This window comes from Stegodyphus dumicola, chromosome 4 (assembly GCF_044657685.1).
Source record: "Stegodyphus dumicola isolate Sdum_Otavi_A_Nest chromosome 4, ASM4465768v1".
NCBI classification, from domain to species: Eukaryota; Metazoa; Arthropoda; class Arachnida; order Araneae; family Eresidae; genus Stegodyphus; species Stegodyphus dumicola.
In genome coordinates, this window is record NC_140771.1 from 164910395 (window position 1) to 164932939 (window position 22545).

The 22545-nt window shown below is 35.1% G+C and overlaps 2 protein-coding genes across 5 annotated transcripts in view; one reads left to right on the forward strand and one right to left on the reverse strand.

The window, feature by feature from the left end:
- Nucleotides 1-22545, forward strand: part of LOC118200199 (TBC1 domain family member 2B-like) — a 146745-nt gene that overhangs the window by 103434 nt on the left and 20766 nt on the right. The window contains exon 18 of one of the 4 annotated variants that reach the window (XM_035372135.2): nt 7778-8046. The exons of the other annotated variants lie outside the window; for them this stretch is intronic. Coding sequence (XP_035228026.1) covers nt 7778-7864 — 87 coding nt within the window. The 3' untranslated portion in view covers nt 7865-8046. Of the gene's footprint in view, nt 1-7777; nt 8047-22545 lie in introns of those variants that run through there. 4 annotated transcript variants of the gene reach the window in all.
- LOC118200200 (uncharacterized) overlaps nt 1-22545 on the reverse strand; it is a 28686-nt gene that overhangs the window by 4873 nt on the left and 1268 nt on the right. The window contains exon 2 of the mRNA XM_035372140.2: nt 8060-8185. Coding sequence (XP_035228031.1) covers nt 8060-8185 — 126 coding nt within the window. The remainder of the gene's footprint in view (nt 1-8059; nt 8186-22545) is intronic.

The following is a 22545-nucleotide window of genomic DNA, read 5'->3' on the forward strand; positions in this document are numbered from 1 at the left end:
TATGCTAAAGTGCAATTGCAGTAGTTTTCTGTTTTTGAAAGAAATTTTTGATTTCAGCTCTATCCCAAAATGAAATTAGATACTTTATTATGAAAATGAATTGCAATATCAGCAGAATATTCTGAACTATAATTTTTGCAAAGAAATAAGCATTAAGCAAATCAATCTTATTTTGATAATTGGTAAATTAATTAATTGGGTTAATTAATTGTATGATATTAACTAAAATTAATAAACTTAAATATATGCATATAAAAAGGATAAGGGATATTTAAAAAAATGTTGATATGCTGGACAATGACTCCGGAACATTTGACAAATACTGATTTTAAGTCATTGATAATTTCTGCCACTCTTCTATTGTTAAATGTGGCCATCTGTTTTAGTAGTACACTTGTATATGCGAGTAATTTATTCCAGGATATATTGCAAATAACAGTAAACATTATGTAGAACAGGATATCCATGCAGTATATATATATATATATATGTGTGTGTGTGTGTGTGTATGTGTAAATGCAGCACAGTGTAATTGATAAATTTGGCATATAGTATCAGCAGTACTAATTAATGATAAAATATATTATATATTGTCAGAGCCCTAGCTAGGACTTCCAGTGCCTGGGAACAATTGAAGATTTTGCACCCCCCCCTTCCTATTTGCCAAGAATTGAAAAGATTTCATTCAAAAATTTCTTAATAACAATTTGCCGCCACCTGAATGCTGCACCCGGGGATAGATGTTTTCTCTTCCCTCCCCCCAAGCTATGCCCCTGTATATTGTCAGTGGTGTAGCATCGGTTTCTGTCGCCCGTGGCAGATACTAAATTTGCTGCCTCTTCCTGCTGCAAAATGTGATATTATTATAAAGGTGAAATTTTCTAGTACAAAGGAAATATTAAGCTGCAAAGAGAGTTTTATTTTCTCCAAAATTTAAAACTTGGACAAACACGAAAACAAAATTTAATTACGAAAATATGTTTTACATTCTAACATTAACCAATTATTATCTAAAAACAGTATTATTGCTTTGAAAAAATTTATTGTTAATTGAAAATATTAATAAATATTATTTAAAACATAATTGACTGTTGCACTATAATAAATATTTCTTTCATTGAAAAAAATCATTTTAACAACTTTCAGAATAAAAAATATATTTTAATATAAATAAATGTAGGTAACAATTTATTTAATCTTTTATTGAAAAAAAAAAAATTATAAATTTTCTTTTTGATTATCTCTTTTGTTATCTATTAGAAATAGAAATTAAACTCCTTTCTTAATTTAAATTTTCAGTTTTCTACTTTTCCTCATAGCAAAATCTGTAATAGCACTATCAATATCGATTAAATCAGTCATTTCATGCTCAATAGCCAAAACAGCCAGGTTAGTCAATCTCAGTGTACTCATTGTCGATCGTAAGTAATTTTTGATTATCTTCAGTTTAGAGAAGCTTCTCTCACAGCTGGCATTGCTTATGGCAATTGTGAGGAATATTCAAAGCAATATTATTATATTAGGCAGGAAATCTTCCAGCTTAAATTGCACAATAAACTTTAACACGTCAAGCAGGCTTGAATTCATTAATTTAATTTATTGCCCTTTAGCATCAACAAAAGTTTTTAGCTGCACACGTTCGAGCTTGAACTTATCTTTGTCAATGTCATAAGACACGTATTCTAAATTGAAATCCTAGTCTTCAACATCCAGTAGTTTCGATGGTGTATGAAAAGCGAATTTGTTCGACAAATTCCGTAGCTGTTGAAACCTCTCATGAATTTCTGCAGTTACCTTATCTAGCAATGAAAAGAACTTTTTTCTCAACTCATTTTCGTGGAACAAAGCTGCATCTTTACTTCTATCATCAAAAATTTGCTTCCTCCTTATTCATCTTTGTGGTTCCTTTAAAATGCCAAGGTCTTCACACAAATTTTTGGCATAACTCATAGAACCCTCTACCAATTCATTTTGTTTCTGTGTGAGCAGTTCCTGCAAAGCACTTATTTTTTTGCTGCCTCTGTCAATTTTTCTAAAGCAGTCAAAATGAACTTATAGTAGTTTCATGCCATATCTACTGGCCTCAGCAGTTGTGCTCCATGATGTATCCTGAAGTCTTTTTAATGTCTTACGCCCCATAGGTGTGTTGACATGGAAAAGAATGCATAACAACGTTCTAAAGTGCCGAAAAAAGTTACAGAATTGGTTTTGGTTGAAGCAGCATGTAAACAAACCAAGTTTAGTGAATGGTTTGAGCAAGGTACAAATTCGGCATTAGGATTTATGTCTTTGAGTCTTTGTTGCACTCCTGCATGTTTCCAGCTATGACAGCGGCATTATCATATATTTGACCTCTGCAGTCCATTATATCAAGACCATCAGCTTTAAACTTACTTAAAATCGTGTCAGAAATAGCTTCAGCAGTTTTAGTTTTTGTTTCAGTGAAATCTATAAAAGGTTCCACCACTTCTACTTTCTGATTTTCAATCTTTACATATAGCACAACTTCGCTTGTTTAATTGTTATGTGAAATATCTGAGGTGCTATCAAATATAATTTAGTTAATAATAATTAGAATAGTTTTAGTTAATTAGAATAATATTTGGCCTTTTGTACTTGACAGATAATTTATTGGAGAACTTTATCTCCTAAAATTCCAATGAACTTATTTTGAATTTGCGGTAACAGATACGTGACTGAATTTTTTGGACCCATTTTCCTGCGCACAAGGTGCTCTTGGAGTACTGGATCGTACTTTGCAAGGAGATACACCAGTTCTAAAAACTTGCCTATTCGTGCTGGTATTGTCTTCGCTGTGGCCACGAAAAGTCAAATGCTGTTTCGCTAGGAATTTAATTATATCAAACATTCTAACAAGAATTTCTTCCCACTTTTTTGTTTCCTTTGCCACAATGTATAGTTTTTTTTTTTTTTTTTTTTAAACCAATAGTCTGTCGTTTTTGAAGTCTGGTTTCTAACTCCTTCCATTTGCAAAAATTTTGGTTGTGTTCAGCACTTGATTTGTGGTTGGCTACTTTGGGATTTAGTTTCTGCCAATTTTTAAATCCATTAGATGAGCAAAATTTTGATTCACTCAGTGTGTTTGTGTGACCAAACAAACAACAACAAAAGCAAAATAATGATGCTTTAGAAGGAGAATAAGCCACCCAAGTATGTAACAATTTTTCTCCATTAGTTAATGTGCGATAAAACCATTCTCACGTTAGACGCCTCTTAACTCCATTCAATGTAGTATGATTTGTGTCTGATTGTAACATTGTTGACACTTTAGTGAAATTAGTGTTCATGTGCTGTACAACCTCCAGACCTCGCTGCATAAGTAGAAATCTCATGTTTCCATTTACATGCTCAGGCCATTTTCCAACATCATCTCAATCCCTGTACTGAGTAGAAGCCGATGTCAGTGCTTCATCAGTCTCACTCTGAGAGCCATCAATAACTATATTTGAACATGCCAATGCAGGTTCAAATTTAGTAGATGTTGTTGGAATGTGGGTGCTGCAAGCTTCACATCTACAACAGGAGCCTGTGAATCTGACAAACTCGGAAGAATAAAATACAGGTACCCAAACATCAGTGTAATGTTCTAGTACTACTTCAGCTTTTTGGTTTTCAACAGCATCAGCAAGAGTATTGGAAGAATTGACATCCGAAGTGGTTGAGTCTGGCATTTTGGAAATAGAAACTTTTATGTATTTCAGGATGACCCCTTAATTTTTTTTTATTAATTTCTTCTTTGGCTATTCTTTTATTTGGATACGAAGCCCCTCTTTCTCTTACTATTTTCATTTTTAGATGCTATAACAAGAAAAATTAAATTATTATTATGACCCGATCGTTGTTATTAATATTATTCATTAGTAAGATTCCCTTAGAATTTTTTTAAAACCTAGTTTATAAACTGAAAAATTAAAAATGGAAGATTACGTTCGTACGTTTCATTCAGTGCTAAAAACACGTTCAAATGTTACTCTTCAGTACTACAGTTATTTAATTATTATAACCATTGTATACACTAATCAAATCTCAAAATCTCAAAAATAATCAAATAATCTCAAATAAATCTCAAAAAGCGAGATTCAGAAAATACTCGTGATATGATGAATTTAGAAAGGTAAAAATCATTAGATATTTTAAAAATTAAATTACTTCATGCTACAATATAAGTATTAAAAGACTTATATGAAAAAGAATGGCAATTAATTCCAATATACTTTCTCTACATATTCATTGTTAAATAATTTAAAAGATTTAACAAGACGTACCTGAAATTTTAGAATGAGTTATCTGATTTTGTTAGAAATAAATATGGCTGGTTGAATGCAGATACAAATGCAAAGCTTTGTGAGCCTTTCAACAGAAAACAGAATCACTATTTTCTTGCTCTGTGTTTAATTATTTTCTTCCTGATTCCCACATCTTCTCTTCCGGGAAACATCTGGACAGTTTACCGCGACATCAAACTATCTTTACATGATTTACAGTACCTAATTTATTGCTGTCTTCTGCCAGCATGTATTTTCCCCCAAGACCATTCCTAAATGTTTATTCAGATCCCTTACATCCTTTGTGTAGGGGTGTCATCCATATTCGTAATTCATTAAGTACTGTTTGGCCATCTCTGACCCCCTTCGTTCACATTCCCAGGAGATTGGAAAATATACCCAACGGTGAAATCTGCTTTTCTTTCACCTCACTTACTAATAGGTTGATACTCAAAAACGAAATCCTGCCAAAATGGGAGGTGCACATTTACATGTTATAGCAGTCATATGTACAAAATTTCAATGTTCTGAGGTTACTCGTTTTTTAGTTATGCGAGACATGTGCATACATACGCCATTAAAAAATCTCTTCAGAATTCATTTTAAGTCAGTTTTATAATTTTTTGGGGGGAATAATTTTTTTCCCTTTAATCTGTCCTTACGTACAGATGTCACGCAAAAACATCGTTAAATTGCTTTCAATAGCGGTCAAAATGGATATTTTCGTTGAAATATGAAAGCCGAAATTTTTTGCTATTACAATACTCCCTTTTTACTTCGTACAAGGAAGTAAAAAATGTACATGAGGTTCCAAAGATGACCATTTTCTTCCATTCGGAAAATATGTGCACATGCATATGATCGTGATTATTGTTGAAATTCATTTAGCTTGAATCATATGCTGTGTTTCTTACGTTTTGAAACTTGGAAAGACTTTTTCGCTCTGGATGTGGGGATAGGGGAAGGGGATGGCCTTTATTTTTTATTTCATTGTTAGTTTCAATACTGAGACTGGCATCTGTGTGCAAAGAATGAAATGGATTTGGGGATCAGCAAAATGGAGGAATAAGCAATAGTGGAATAAGCGATTGCTGGACATTAAAATTGTTTTTTTATTTATTAGAGTACATTTGAAGATGGGAACAAATGCAGAGTAATTTTAAATGAAGTTTGGATTATACAGGCTTCTAGAATCTATCTAGACTTTATTTAAAATTTATTTAAAATTGACATACAGGCTGGTAGGTGGACTCCATTTAAAAAGCAGGACTTGTTCTGTATCTGTAAATAACTTTTCATATATACGGTTCTATTTATACAGATTGGCAGGTGGAAAAATCTGTCCTTACGTAAGTTACGTAGTTTAGTAAACTCAGCAAATTTCAACTATTATAATGATTCAAGGTGATTATGATTTTTTTAAGCTAGTAATTGATACAGTGTTTTAACGCTTCAAATTTTGTTTCTCTTTACTATAGTTAAAACTTTAATTTCGCTTTCGAAGCTGAGGAATAAGGTATTGTTTGATAGTGGAAACTGTAAAACTGCATGTTGACTTAGATTAATCCCTGTTATTAATTTTTGTACTCTATACTTGTGATGTGAACTTTGTTATATAGTTTTATTTAGGCAAATTTGTGTAGTGTTTGGTTTAAATGTTAACTTTTCCTGGTCATACTTTCCATAGGCTTGGTAGTTGTACTTACGCTAATTATTCTGTCAAATGCAAAATTAAGCAAAAATTAATCTTGTATTGTTTTAGAATTTTATTTTGCTAAGACACTCTTTGTCTGATTAATTAAATTTACTTGGAGCCCTTTATATTCTCAAAAATTTTCATATTCTCACACACTAATACTGAAACTACTAACACTCTAATATCTTAACTTTTTGTCTTTGATTACTTTTTGCATGAGTGCACTTTTGAAATCAATAGGATTATAATTAAAAACCTACTGTTTTTATTTATTTATTTATTTAAAGCTTTCATTGCCAGGTGTTTTTAGTCATATATGACCAAGAATACTGTGTATAGATGCCAACCCTCTCGATTTTGCCTCGATACTCCTTGTTTTTTTACACGTCTCCCTGTAGATCACCTAAGCTCCCATTTTTTAATTTTTAGCCTTTACTGATGAAAGTTTTTTCAACAGTAAAATTAATTTGTGCAAATTAAGTTTCTCTTGTAAATTAATGGAACTTAAATTGAGCAAATTTCACTCCCATGGCCCTAATGGTCTTCAGCATAATTTTTCTTAATTCAATTTTATTTGATCAGAATTGTCGTAATCTCCTGTAAACAAAAGGTTTGATTAAATAGATATTTGTATTTAATTTTTTTACAGCAATGTATAGCACATTATTAAGTTTATCCACACAACAGTATGTACGTTAGCTCTTAATTTTGATCGTGTTTAGTAGTAATTTGATAAATTAAAGCTTTTTTTTCCCTATTCAAGGTTTTTTCAATATAATAGAGTGAAGGGAAAAAAGATTTATATAATTAAATATTAATAAAGAAAAACTTAAGTGTATTGTAAAATTTATATAATAGGACTAAAATGTAAAATCCTGTGCTGTTGCTGCAAAGCTAATATTTAATTTAATAAAGTTATAGAGAATATAAAGGAAATTAACTCCTAAAAAATTCGAGGTCAAATTTAGGAAGCACATGTGCACCACTGTGGTTAAAAATATTTGACAATTTAGAAAGCAAATGTGTGCACTAGGGTAATAATTAATTGGAATTTGTAAGCAAATAAATGCACTAGAATTGTCAATTAAAATGAGAGAATTATTCCTGATTTCACAGGAAGATCCCGACTTATCAAGGAAAACTGGAACCTCTCCATACTACCATCAACAATTGAAGAAAGTGCTTTTTATTTATTTATTTTATTTTTATTTTTATTTATTTATTTATTTATTTCTGTGTGTGTATCCAATATCTCAACAAATCCCTTTTCAATAATTTCTGTTCAATTTTAGAATATCCTAGTCACTTCTTATGGATTCAGATGTAGTTTTTTCGCACGTCTGTGAATTATGTCACATATCTGAATTAATAAGATTTAATTCGGCTATTCTAAAATTGAATAGAAATGTAAAATTGAGAAAGGATAAGTTAAGATAAGCGAGATGGCGAAGCACGCTTTTTTTGAATCATTGATAGTTGTATGGAGAAGTTCCAGTTCTCCTTCATTTGATAAGTCGGAGTCTTTCTATGGAATCAGCATTAGTTCTGCCATTTTAATTGACAATTCCGGTGCATTTATTTATTTACAAATTCCAATTAATTATTACCTCAATAGTGCACATTTACTTTCTAAATTTCACTTCAAATTTCCTAGGAGATAATTTCCTTTATATTTTCTATAAATTTATTTAATTAAATATTAATATATTCTACATCAGAATCAGATTATAAGCAGTTCAATTAATTGAATCATGCATTATAAAGTTAATTTAAATAAATTTTTGTGTCCTTTTAGAACTGTGCGATCCGCTGCGCAGAAACTTTCTGGAAACACACAGTTTGGAGAGCAAAAACCTCAGAGTTTTTAATGCTTCAAGGTTGACAGCTGTGATTTGATAGCTAAAAAGATATTTTTTGCTTGTTACTAAAACCATGCAACTTGTTTTTATGTGTGTATTTTCTCCTTCTAATTAGAATAGATGCTTTAAAACACTGACCTGTTGTCAGTGCTTAGTGTTGAGCTAATGTTTTGTCATGGAAAAACATTATTTTTTTTTAGAAGTAAAATATGAAGTACCCTTTCATGTTCTTCTGGACTGTGGTTTCCAAGAATTATATTTTTTTGAACTTCATCAGCTTTGTGTTGCTCTTGATCACCGGGCATCTTGTGGCTATACACGTCACCATTTTCAAAAATTTTCCACTGAAAATAAAGAAGTATGGAATGTTATGAGAAGAAATTTTTAGATTGAGAAGTTAGTTAGTAATTTTAAAAAAGATCTGTGACATGATTTAATTTGATATTGGTGTGATATCTCATTTCCAAATAAAAAAAAAATTCCAGTTACTTACATAATGGTATAATTCTTAAATGTTATTAACAATTAGGTTTGAGTTAAACCCCATTCTAACCTTCTTGATTCGTGTCATTAAATTTACTGGAATGTTTCGACAATCGCCGCTGGGTAACAATAAACTAATTCCTGCTGAGTCCATGAAAGACTAAAGCTTAGTCATTTTGCTGATGGTCAGAGGTTTAGTGGGCACTTAAACTATAGCAGTTGGAACTATTCCAAGCAAATCAGCTAAGGTACCAGAAAAACTAAGTCAGGTAACACTCTACCCAGTTTAAGCCAGACAGTACTACAACAACTAAAAAGCAACATTAGAAAAATAGCTCGCCAAGTAGAATAGTAACTGGACTGTAAGAACAAAAACTATTGTATTGTAAGCTCATTGCTATCTATTTTGCATGCACTTGTTAAAAATAATGTTCTGAAGCAGTTAAAAATAACGTAGAAAATCCAGTCAATGTGTAACTGAATTACAAGTTTACTTTGATTATTTCAGTAAACGTTCTGTAAATATGAAATTAGGTAATGTGTAAATGCGCACATAACTATCATGATTATATCTAACTATCTCATGTAACTTGAACAAGACAATGTCTGTAATTAACATATGTATGCTTATACACAGGCTTTGTATGCCCATATAATATGTATATTTGTATATGCAAGAAATAATCCCTTCTGCCAGGATGACAATTAACAGTGTAAGACTTTTACAAAAGTCTGGTCAAAGTCAACAAAGTGGTTAACCCAGGTGACGCTCAGTGGTCACTTAAAAGACTGCCGAGCCAAAAGTACTCTCGATAGGCTAATGGGAAGTGAAGACGGATGGGCGATCCTCAGATTCATGCCCCTTGTCCTTTAAATTGGGATGAAGGTGGTTAAATTCATTCTGTCGTCTATTAAGTGCCCAAGGCCTGGGGTAGGCACTACTTTTGTCTCTCATGATAAAATTCGTGAACTTTATCGGATGTTATTGTCAGACAACTAAGATAATTCACAACACACAAAATCAGTTCTGCTTCATTTTCAGACATGTTTCAAATTTCCAGAAAAGGTGCTCCATGGTCCCCAATGGTGTAATTATTTACGATAATTATCTGCTACTGAACCCTAAATTGGACTTCTGCATATGAGTTACTGCATGAAATATGTAAATTAGCCTACTGACAACATGTTGCACAGTGGCACATGTTGGAATTCGAGTGTGTAATGCTGTTTAAAGTTACTGTGTTTTTTAGAGTGATAAATCTTAGTTATTTAGGACGCATTACTTAAGTAAAAGACTTTCTTAAATAAAAGAGAAAGTGACAATTAATGGTAGGCTTGAGTTGGAGCAAACACAAATAAAGGTTGCTTAAGATCTCAATATCCCATGAAATGTCATATAAGGAACTTGGAACTGCTTTTTAAGCACTTAATCACTTATTACCGCTTTTTAAGCAGTAATCACTGATCAGTCGCCGCTAAAAACAGCAGCTGCGTCTGAAAGACAGTCGTTGTGGATAAACCAACATGATTTGACGTAACTTAGCATTTTGAAGAGTTTGTAGTCTACGCAGTGCAGAATTACTTAAATAGCCTCAAATGGGACAGGCATAGGTGATTATGGAACACACCATGGTCTCGTTAAATGAGTAACTTGCTTTCGAAAGAGTACGGAGAACTCTTTCGAAGAGAACGGAGGTTTGGGCAATTAAGGATTTGAATAATATTTTAGTGGACCGAAACATAGTGTGTTATGGCTGGGATCCACATTAATCGTATGATACCGAGGTATTTGACTTCCTTGACCCAGAGGATAACTGTGCTGAATATGCTGATATTCATCTCCAGTTTCTTTTTCCTGATGAAGAGTACTGCTTTTTATTTTCCAATTTTTTTAGCCAGGATTCATTGCATGGATGTGTTCCTGTAATGCTTGAACAATTGAACTCAGAAATTCATTTGGGATCAGACCGCGGTGTCGTCATCAATACATTGCTGTGTAATGTTCAGAGCCGGGTTTAGACTTGATAAGGCCCTAAGCTATTTAAAATATGGGGCCCTTTATAAGTCTGTTATACTATATTTTCATTTTTGGAGCCCCCAAGAAACTGGGGGCTTTAAGCTATAGGTATTAATTTATGATAGATACTTTATAGCGAACAATAAAGTATCTATCATTAAAGTAGGAATTGATGATGTTGATAATATAGTCTGGGAAACCCATAGTGATTAATTTGTATCTGAGCTCTTCTAACCATACACGATTAAAGGCTTTTGGCATATCGATAAAAAAGGGCTTCTGTTATGGATCTGTCCGGTCTTTCGACAATGAGTTCCATTACACGAATCAGAGTGCTTTTTTCTAAAGCCGTGCTGCTGAGGAATAAGGATGTTGCTCTCCTCTATAAAATTACTGATACGGTGGAGGAATAAAACTTCGATTTTTGCTTCTGCGAAAGCAAGATAGTCGGCCGATATGCAGCAGGGTCGGCTGGTTCTTTCGCAAGTTTCAGAACTGCAAAATGATTTCTGTCTTCCAATTGTTCAAGAACTGCTGTAGTTTGATCCTTGCGCGTGGAGATAGCTTACCCGCAAAGAGGGTCGAGAACGAAGCTTCTCCAGTCGAGCGGAGAAAGAAAAGTCTGCCGGCTGAGCAGCGTGAGTCAACGGTGGGCTTACGGTTGTCAGGATTGCCAGATTTGGCACAAAATCGGCCTCTTGGCGAAAATTGGTGATGTGTCGTAGACGGAGCGAGAATATTGTAGAACGCATTTTTAGTGTTTTTCCCGGGAATATTGATGGAGGTAGGTTAATGCTATATATATCCTGCCTGTACGGAGAGAGAGTAGTATGTCTTGAGTTCAGAGATCAGTTTGAGAGTGCTCGACCGAGTCAGAAACTGTACTTTATTCCTTTGCCGTGAAGCTGTCTTCACCGTTATAGCTGAAGGCTGTGCTGCTGATTGTTTCAGCGTATTCATTGTAGTTTTTCGACGAATGTAAACGTATCTTTGGAACTGTCCTGTTTACTGGCAAATAAATTGTGTTTTGATTCTTCATCAAAGTGTGTATCACCATATCAAGTGTTATCAATTATTCTAAATCTACGAACCCATAAAACCCAATAATTGGTGTCAGAAGAGGGATTTGTGAGTGAATACCAGTGGCCCGCCTACAGGAGAAAGCCTTGGCGGAGAAAACGAAGGCTTTGATAGACATGTTAGCAGCTGTAAAAGCCAGACAAGAAGAGGTGAATTATGAGATCAGGGTGGGACAGGAAAAATTAGAGAGAGAAATAAATTCCAGTCAAGAAGAAATAAAAGCCGGTTAAGAAAAGTCCAAGTCCATCAAACAGAAATGGAGCAAAACAAGAGTAGAAACGACATCGTGGAGCTTGGAGAAAAAACCGAAACTAAATTAGAAGACATGAAAGGTGAAGTTAGAAGAAACTGGAACCAAAATAGCAGATGTAGAAGAATGATTTGAAGAAAAATTGAGAAAGTTGCGGAAAGACGTAGACGTGTTGAAAGAAAACCGGACTGAGCCCAAGAGCGAACTTGCAGATTTTAAGTTTTTCCCAGTTTCTTCTCTAGAGTAATCAAACCAAGCACATACGATGGAAAATCATTATGGATTGATATAAGACCCAGTTTTCGATCATGGCGGAAAACGTGGGACTCCCACATCAAGGCCTAGCTGCATCACTCCGAGACGATGCTGCAGGCATCTTAGAAATCCTATCAAAAGACCAGATTTTGAACTTCACTGCCCTCTCGAATGCGCTGAACTGAGATTCGGGAGGAAATGCGTAAAGGACTGTAGCCGCCTACAGTTGAAAATTCTTCAATAGAAAATCACAAAAAGTCTTCAACAACTACCGACTGATATTGAGATGTTAACGCATCAAGCATATCCGCGAACTGTCCACCTGATATCTGCGAAAATCTGGCCCTGATGCATTTCGTGGATGCCGACAAGGATCCGGAAATGTAGAAGGCTCTCAGATTAGTGTATCTGAAATACCGAAAACCGCCTTGGTCTACGCCATGAAGTTCGAGTCGGTTCAGCAAGCGACTCGAAAAGTTAGAACAGCTCAAACAGAAAACCCAAATTTTGATGTCGCAAAATTGAGAGAAGAAGTAAGAGAGATTCGAGAGGCGTTAAGAAGGCCGAATACAACCCATACTGAAGAGAGAAGAGTCAAATACTGGAATAACATCTCCGAAGAAACTGTCACTTAAACCAAGAGCAGGAGAGAATTTTCATGAATCCAAACCAGGGAAAACTAAAATGCGGCAATCTCACGGGGCTGAGGTTTCCAGGCAGAGATGCAGCCCCTTTGAAAATTCTCCAAACCTCTTCGGTGAGCTGCGGAGGTAACGGACTGCTCGTCGAGGGATGCGTGAATAAGCATCCTTTAAGAAGATCATTGATACGGCAGTAAATATAACCATCGTCAGAACAGGTGTTGCTTGGGAATTGAACAAAACGTTGCGTTGAACTCCACTCTACGTAACTTTACAGACAGTGACAGGTGATAAGATCCCGATTGAAGGTAAAATTAGCATCACCGTTACCTTCTGAAATGAGACCTAGTAGAACTTGGCTTTCGTTACTTAACATCGCGGGTGAATTAATATTCGAACTGGACTTTTACGGAAATGTGATTTACTCCGAACTTTATGCATAACGAGTTGCACTCTGCAAAGGAAGATACAGCTGTGTTTGAAATGAAAAACAGCATTCTTTCAGCTCGCCAAATAATAGAAAAAACATAAAATCATCATTCCGATGACAGAATTATGAATAACCGACTGCATAGAAAACCTCAATAGCTTCAAATTGGAATAATTTGGAATAATTGAATACCCCGAAAATAGCCCAAGACATGTATTAGTGGCCTTGACATTACGAGAAACTTCGTCCCTGTCAGAGTGGCGAATGTTAGCTACAGACCGAGAACCATCCAAAAGGGTGAAGTGCTAGCAACATGCATTCTAGTCACGCGCGTTTATAAAGCTCCACCTTCAATTCCGACTGCGACAAGAGGGCAATTAATGGAAGAACTGTAGAGTGCAAACTTGCCAACGAACGAAGATGTGCGGCAGAGAAAAGAATTAAAGAATTTGAAGATCTCTTTTCTAGAACTTCTAGATCTATTTTCTAGAACATGCGGTCAGTTGGCCTCACAAAACTAACGCAACATCGAATTGATACGGGGCTCACTTCCCGATCAAGCAGCATCTCAGATGTCTGCCCTTCGCAAAACAGGAACTGGTTGGAAATCTTCTAAAGAAGGTGCAAGAAATGAGATTATCAAACCATCCACAAGGCTATAGGTATCTCCTACAGTTCTCGTCCAGAAGAAAGACGGCTGGACAAGATTTTGCGCCCACTACCGGAGACTAAATAATATCACTAAGAAAGACAGTCACCCTCTTCCTAGGATTGACAATACTGTAGACATCCTATCAGGATACAAGTGGTTTTCCACCCTGCATTCAAGAGCGGGTACTGGCAAGTGGAAATTCACCCCGATAATAGAGAAAAAACTGCGTTCACTACAGCCCAAGGACTTCGGCAGTTTAAAGTTATGCTATTTGGTCTCTGTAACGTCCCTGCAACATTTGAATGGCTGATGGAGGCAGTGCTTCGTGGCCGATCTTATGAATTCTGTCTGGTCTACCTAGATGACATCATTATAGTGGGCTGTTGTTTCGAGAAACATCTAGAAAATGTAAGTAAGCTGTTGCAGTAACTGAAAGACACTACCAGAAGCTGAATCCTTTGAAATGTAAGTTGTTACGCGGTAAAGTCATCTATCTGAGGCACGTCTTTTAAATTATCATTCATCTCGTAAACCACATCTTTTAATCTTTTAAATATCTCTTTAGCATTTCAGCATTATCTCCGTAGAAGCTGTCCACACAGATCCAAAAAAAATATCGGCAGTTAAGTCCTGGGAACCCCCTGTACAAATTCATTAACTATGAAGCTTCCTGGGACTCTGCACCTGTTACAGAAGATTCGTGAAGGTGTTCTCCAACATCGCAAGGCCCCTGCATAAATCAACAGAGAGTAAAAAAAAATTCGTGTGGACTGAGGAGTTCGAAAAATCCTTTAATCATTTGAAGATGGCATTAATATCTACGCCTGTAATAACATATCCCCAGACCGGGAAACAATTCACAATAGGCACAGATGCGAGCAGCTTGGAGCTGTCTTCTCCCAAATCATTAACGGTCAAGAGCCAGTAATAGCCTATGGGAGTAAGTGCTTATCCAAACCTGGGGGGATTATTGCGTCGCCTGTAAAGAATTGCTCGCTATCGTAAAAGTCATAGAAGATTTCCATCATTATCTGTCGGCCGAAAATTCTTCCCTAATCTGGCTATTGTATTTAAAAAATCCTGATGTATTCAAAGACTCCTGGAATATGACTTTGAGATAAAAACATCGTAAAGTCTCCTCCCACGGAAGTTCAGATGCTTTATTCAGGAAGCCTTGGTCCTGCACATTGCAAGCATTGTTGGCTATGTACTGCAAGCTAGGCTATGTACGGGTTGGCGTATCCTACCATCCGGCAAACAACACCTTCAACATGAGCCGATCGAGATTCGTGGAGTGATGAAAAAGTTAGAGAAAATAAATTGGCGGATCCTGGTATTAAACAAATAATAAAGCTGAAGAAATCATGCATGTCCTGCCACTAGGAAAACCCTAGTGGCAGGACATTTCTATCTTCAATCATACACTTAATAGGTAGTGGGCTCTCGGGGTCTTATTCCACTTCCGAAATAGTGTCTTATATCGACTATAGGAAAGCGACGATTGGAACTAATAAGAGATGCAGCTGTTGCGGGAATGGGATTTTTCGCCGTCAAGACATATTTTTCTTTGCACGATTATATTATATATTGCCTTATTATATTAATTTGATTTAAACTAATAACTCTGTTTAGTTTAATATTTTAATATAATTTGATAAACATTGTATATAACATAATATATAAAATGTTTTTGTGTACAGTTTTATACAAATACACCGTTACACATGACATATTAATTTTAAGAGAGTGAGGTGCTGACAAGATTCTAAAAATTCCGTTTTCCATTCAGATTTCATAAAAATGTGAATTTCCTGCTTATATGAGTGATTTCTCTGAACTAGCCGATTAAAATTTCAAGAAAATTTGACGAATCATGTAAATATTACACCCGTATAATTTTAAAATCGATAATATATTCTATTGTATAAGAAGTTTAGCCCCAGTTCTCTTTGATGCTGACATAATTTTCCAACTAACTATGTGTAATTTCTTTATATCTCATAATTGTAAATAACTATATTAAAAGCAACCTTTATAAACAGAATTATTAAACTAAATAAATTTAATACGAGTATAATACGGCAAGATAAATACAGTCAGGTAAAGAAAAATATATTGATAGAGAAACGGCTACGGTGAAATGGCGACGGCAAAAAGTTCTAGACCTGCTGTTTCTGCCTCGAAATCGGATACCGGATGTTTTGAAGAAAATAACACAGCACCTGAATAGGCCGAAAATTCTTGTAAGGAAGGAGGGCATTTTGGGTATATGAAGACACTAACCAAGGTTCGTGAGAGCTTCTGGAGTTCAGCGAGAATCGATTTTGAGAAGTGCTGATCTTGCGATGCTTGCGCAGCTGAGAAAGGATGGAAGGGACGATCTGGGAAAGGCTGCAGCAATACAACATAGAAGTGCCTCTCGAATGAATTGCCCTCGACATACTTGAACCTTTGCCGCGGACCACAGATGGAACAAATACATACTGGTTGTCATGGATTATTTTACGAAGTAACCCAAAGCGGGCCAAATTCAGACCAAAGCGCTGTCACGACAGCTGAAATTTTATTGCAAAACTGGGTGTTCAGGTTTAGACCTCTCCTAAAGATTCATTCCGACTAAGGTAAGCACTTCACTTCGGCTGTGTTCAAGGGATTGTGCGACTTAATGGAAATCAAGAAAGCTCAAAGGTATAACCTACAGTCCTGAACCACCTCTCGTTCATGATTTCCAAAAATCAAGAGTGGTTTCGTAAGCTGTCCCTGTTCCTGCTTTTACCATAGTAACGTCCACGAGGACAATGCGTGTTCTCCATCTCAGATGCTCTTTGACCGTGATCTCCGTCTGCCAAGTGAGCTGCTCTTCGGCCACCCTCCTAATTTAAATTCGTCGCCTGAGGATTACCTACAAGACCTCTAAGCCCGTTTGGAAACGGTACAAGGTTTGCCTGGAAGCGGATCAATATCTCGACAGAGAGGATGAAGAAGAGATACGACGCGAGACCATCGAATATGAGTTCCAGGAAAACGACGAGGTGTGCCTGTAGAATCCGAGTCATCGTAAGGATATTTCTTAAGGTTCCCTATACAGTCCTTCTGACGACTGAACAGACTGAACGACGGCATGGTTCGGATCCGTAAGTTCCCCAATTCTAAACTCAAGATCATACATTATAATTAAGACACAATAACACGCCGAATAAATATTAATTCATAAGACAAACAACAAAAATCAGCGTTATATTTACAAAATTTCCACAGGACTAGTTTGGATGGTTTTACCGAACCACCATCCTCAGCTGCAAAACCGCAAATGAACAAGATAGGAAAAAATGATTAGATAAGATAAGAAAGCCTGGACAAGAATAAGCAAGTGGCGTCATCTGTTGGTGAAACCAGAACTAAAACATAATTTATTTAAAGGCCGAAGGCAAATTTGGATTGGAATTAAGATCGTTAACTGGAACAGAAAGATTTTTATGAATGTGAAATGCCTCTAGAAAATCCAGTTCTCCAATGGAAGATGTTTTTTGAATAATTTTGGCAGCAGAAAAATTGAAAGTGTGATTTTCGGACCAACAATGTTGAGCAACAGAAGACTTCTGTGTTTCCTTTTTTCTAACATGTGCCTCACGTTCCTTGACGTGAAATTTTAAGGCTCACCTAGTTTGGCCAATGTAAATCAAACCACACTGGCAAGGAATCCTATAAATACCCCAAGAATTCATATCCGGAATGGGGTCCTTGAGTATGGAACTCGGAATTTTATTGATGGGAGAATAAACAAACCGAAAGTTAAATTTTTGCAAAATATGTGGAACTTTATAGCTAATTGATGAAAAGAAGGGAATGACAACAGAATTTTTATAATCTCCTAAAACAAGAGTGTGCCTTTTAATGTGTTGAAATGAGAATTTTTTAACTGCTTGATTAATAAATAATGTTGGGTGAAAAGCCCCTGTCAATAGCTATTGCTTTTAAATAATTTAGTTCTTCATCAAGGGCTAGTTTGGAGGAGCAAACTTGAAGAGCACGGAAAACATAGAAATAAAATGAAGCTAACTTTTGTTTAGTCGGATGACATGATTTAAAGTGTGGTGGAAGACAAACCGATGAAGGTTTACGGTAAACTGTAGTACTGAAGTTGGATGTGTTACGTGTGACCAGAATGTCGAGAAACGGAAGAGAATTGCAAGTCTCAAGTTCAAAAGTGAATTGAATAGCAGGATCAATAGAATTCATTGTTGAAAGAACTTTATTTAAATCATCTTTATTACCTTCAAACAGAGTAAAAGTATCGTCTACGTAGCGGAACCATGCCGGGAAGTTTAAAGTTTCAAACAATTTTGATTCACAATAATGCATGTAGATATCAGCCAGGATGGGACTGAGGGGGCTTCCCATGGCTAATCCCTCAGTTTGCATGTAATATTTATTTTGGAAAACAAAATGCGTTTGTTTCAAACAGAGTGAGAGAAATTAGCTCATGAATTTCGATGCAAGAGAAATGAAATTCGTGAAGTCTGGTTTCTAGACATCTTAATGCACCCTCCACTGGAACATTGGTGAATAATGATTTTACATCAAAAGAAACCATGAGTAAATTTTTAGGAGAAATGCTTTTAACCTTTTTTACATACTCTATTGAATTTCTTATGGTGTAAATGTTATTGTCTAAGAGAGTGGAAAATCTAGAAACCAAATATTTAGCTTGGTTTCTAGATCTTCATCGGTTTGCCTTCCACCACACTTTAAATCATGATCCTCAACACACTAATTCTCATCTCAACACACTAAAAGGCACACTCTTGTTTTAGGAGATTATGAAAATTCTGTTGTCATTCCCTTCTTTCCATCAATTAGCTATAAAGTTGCACATATTTTGCAGAAATTTAACTTTCGGGTTGTTTATTCTCCCATCAATAAAATTCCGAGTTCCATACTTAAGGACCCCATTCCGGATATGAATTCCTGGGGTATTTATAGGATTCCTTGCCAGTGTGGTTTAATTTACATTGGCCAAACTAAGAGAGCCTTAAAATTTCGCGTCAAGGAACATGAGGCATATGTTAGAAAAAAGGAAACACAGAAGTCTTCTGTTGCGCAACATTGTTGGTCCGAAAATCACACTTTCAATTTTTCTGCTGCCAAAATTATTCAAAAAACATCTTCCATTGGAGAACTAGATTTTCTAGAGGCATTTCACATTCATAAAAATCTTTCTGTTCTAGTTAACGATCCTAATTCCAATCCAAATTTGCCTTCGGCCTTTAAATAAATTATGTTTTAGTTCTGATTTCACCAACAGATGACGCCACTTGCTTTTTCTTGTCCAGGCTTTCTTATCTTATCTAATCATTTTTTCCTATCTTGTTCATTTGCGGTTTTGCAGCTGAGGATGGTGGTTCGGTAAAACCATCGAAACTAGTCCTGTGGAAATTTTGTAAATATAACGCTGATTTTTGTTGTTTGTCTTCTGAATTAGTATCATACATTATGACAGATGAGCCTCATACTGTGGCCATAGTCGGCATCAACCGAGTCGGAAGCTGTACTTTATTGCTTTGCCGTGAAATCTTCACTGTTAGCGTGGCGGTTGTGTTGCTGACTGTTTCAGCGTGTTTGTCGTAGTTTTCCAACGTGTGTAGACGTGTATTTGGAACTGTCCTGTGTATATTGCTTACTGTCGAATAAATTGTGCTTTGATTCTTCATCAAATGTTATCATTAGTTACTCTAAATCTGCGAACTCGTAGAACGCAACAATAATGATGGCTTTTATCATCATTATTATAGCATCCTGGCTGCCATCTCCTTGATCATATTGTTACTAATTCTGTACAATCCCGCGCTCAGGTTTTTCTCTTTTCGATATGTCTAATTATTTTTGAAGGGATGGTTAAGGGCATGTTGTTCGTGTGTGTTCTTGAAACGAATTATGTATTGAATGATGAAATTATGTGTTCTGGTTTTGCGTGGGAAATATTGTTAGTGGGAAACTGAAATGTATAGTTTAATCTGCTAAAAACTCAGTTTCGGTGTATGCGATCCCGTTGCGGCCGTTAAGGAGTAGAATGTTTTTGTTGTGCCTTTTATACTTAAAAACAGCAATCCAAACAGAATTATCGTCAGAGGAAAGGGATTTTTAAGTATCTGGTTCAGTCAAGTCGTTCCTTATTGAGTTTGTTCATAGCTCCTTTTTTTTTAAAAATTATTTTTGTTCATCCCGACAGTGTGGTCTTTATCGTGTTTCCTTTGTTTGGTTGTTCTTTTTAATACGTTCTCATATGACAGACTTCACCAACCTCTTTATATCAACCTCTTATGACAGACTTCACCAACCTGTTTTTGATAAGGGCAATGTGCAGTTTTTTCGTAAATTCATTAGTCAAAACATTTAACTCATTCCTCGTGTGTATAGTTGGGAGAATGTACTGGGTATTTGTCAGAGCTTTGGCATATCCTGCTTAGTTACTCATAAGGCTTCTTTTGTGTGATATACTGTAGTTACTGACGCTGATTTTGACCATATCAGGGTTATGATCAGAAGCGATTTGACTCATACTCTCGATCTATATCACAGCATTGATGTTTTTGAGTAAATAAAATTCAGTTGTTGAGGCATGTCTATAGTGTGTTGGTTTATCTGCTGCAATTAACCGGTTAGCCGTTTGGGCAAATTTGTAAATTGTACGTGCATAGCTGTTCATATTACAGTTCTACAGAGAGACTGGCCTGCCACCCCTCTCCAGCTAATACGGTTGATGAAGTGTGGTATAGACTTGAAGCAGCATGGAATAAGTTGCCAATTTCTGTCATCCAAGCCTAGTTTAACTCTGTGCCTAATGGGGTAAGGGCAGTTTTAGTTGCCAGAGGTGGCAGCTGTTTCTACTAATTTCGCACCCCTGCAAACCTCCAAAATGCTTACGAATTTAATCATTTTGTTTTCATGACATACTGTTTACATGCAACAAATATCTTTTTTGCATCTGCTTTCTTTTACAGTTGCAATTTTAATGGCCAGCAGTGTACTTTCGGGAAATGACAGTTGCAGATCTTGCTTCAAACTGTACCTATGATCCAGTCAAATATTTTTCGCCCTTTACATTTTCAAATGTGTAGACATGCGTTAATAAGATGCGGCTAGTTATTTTTGGTTATCTTGAATATGACAAATCGCACCAAGTGCTAATTGCCTGAGGGGATTAGAACACTTAAAAATTCTTCCTATATCCGATGAATCCACGTGCTTTGCCATATTCAAATAAGTCAAACCAGCTTTAAAAAGCATTTTTAATTATAATAAATAATTTTAAAATTAAGTAATAATAAAACTTTTTCTAATGCACGTTATTTTATGGCCAACTTATAAAATAACATTAAAAAATCTGATGTGTACACCACATGACTTCCTTGTACGGAATATTAAATTATACGCATTTTTTCTTGCATTTCATTTAAACTTATTGGATTGGATTAAATCTACTTCGCCGACAGCGCATAAACCACAATAGAATAAATGCATTCTTTAAAATTCACTGTAGTATTTGTTTACCATAGCGACACTCTGGCGCTAGATTCACTTAACAGTATTAATAATTATATAACAGTTAACTTATATAATAATTATATAACGGAAACTAAGTTAACTGTTATATAATCCAATAATTATATAACAGTTAACTCATATATTTCGTTCATATTATAACTCATAATGCACAAAATTTATATCATTTAAAGAATAGAATTATCTAATCGTTGCCATATGTTCTATTCAAATACTATAATAAGGCTAGAATGATGTATAAAAGAAATTAAGCAAACAAAACAAAATAGAAACAGTTTTTCACAGACGATTGAGTATTTCTCATTGAATTAATTCAGTTCTCACTTCGCTAGAAGGCAAAAATACATAAAAACTCAAAATATCGATATTAAAAATTACGAAGTAAATCTTAAACACTTATTTCCTCCTCGAAAAAATTCCAGAAAGAATTAAGCATGATTTAATTGGCAATAATAAATGAATGCGTTATCTTTGTTGTTGTGAAGCTAAGTTTCTCTAGATTGGCAACAAATCCACTAGTCTCCTGTTTCAAATGTAAACATCAATCCGCCATTAAAAAAAGGCTTAGCGGCACTTAGACAACTTTAAAATTGTTGATAATTCTAAAAATATTGCATACAGATTTACTAAAGGCATAAAAACCTTAACCGGATGATAAAAACAACATAATACAATCATTTTTAAAGTAAAAAATGTACAATTTACAAACATGTAAGAGTAAAGAAACTGAGATTACTGAACCATGTAACAGAGTGGATATATATATAAATATATTTATATACGTTTGGTGCGGCCGATTGCAACCAAAATACGAGGTGCACATCTACATGTTATAGCAGTCCTATATACAAAATTTCAACGTTCTGAGGCTACTCGTTTTCGAGTTATGCGAGATACGTACATACGTTCGTACAGACGCCACGAAAAATTCTCTTGAGAATTAATTTTAAAGCAGTTTTATAATCTTTTTGAAGGAAAAGAGTATTTTATTCCGTCCTTACGTACGGATATCACTCAAAAACATCGTTAAATTGCATTCGATAGCGGTCAAAATGGATATTTTCGTTGAAATATGCTGCCTGAAACTTTTCGCGATTACAATACTTCCTTTTTACTTCGTAGAAGGAAGTAAAAAAGGGCTCTTTTTAGTAATTAGTAGTAGCTTTTAGTAACTAATTTTTATACGCTGATGAAAAAAAAGTCCTTATGCATTGGTGATTGATAGCAGTGCTGTTTCGTAGTTCTGATTTTTGTTTGTAACAGGTATCATTAGTTGAAAATAATAAAATAATATAAATAATTAGTTGAAAATAATAAAATAATATAAATAATT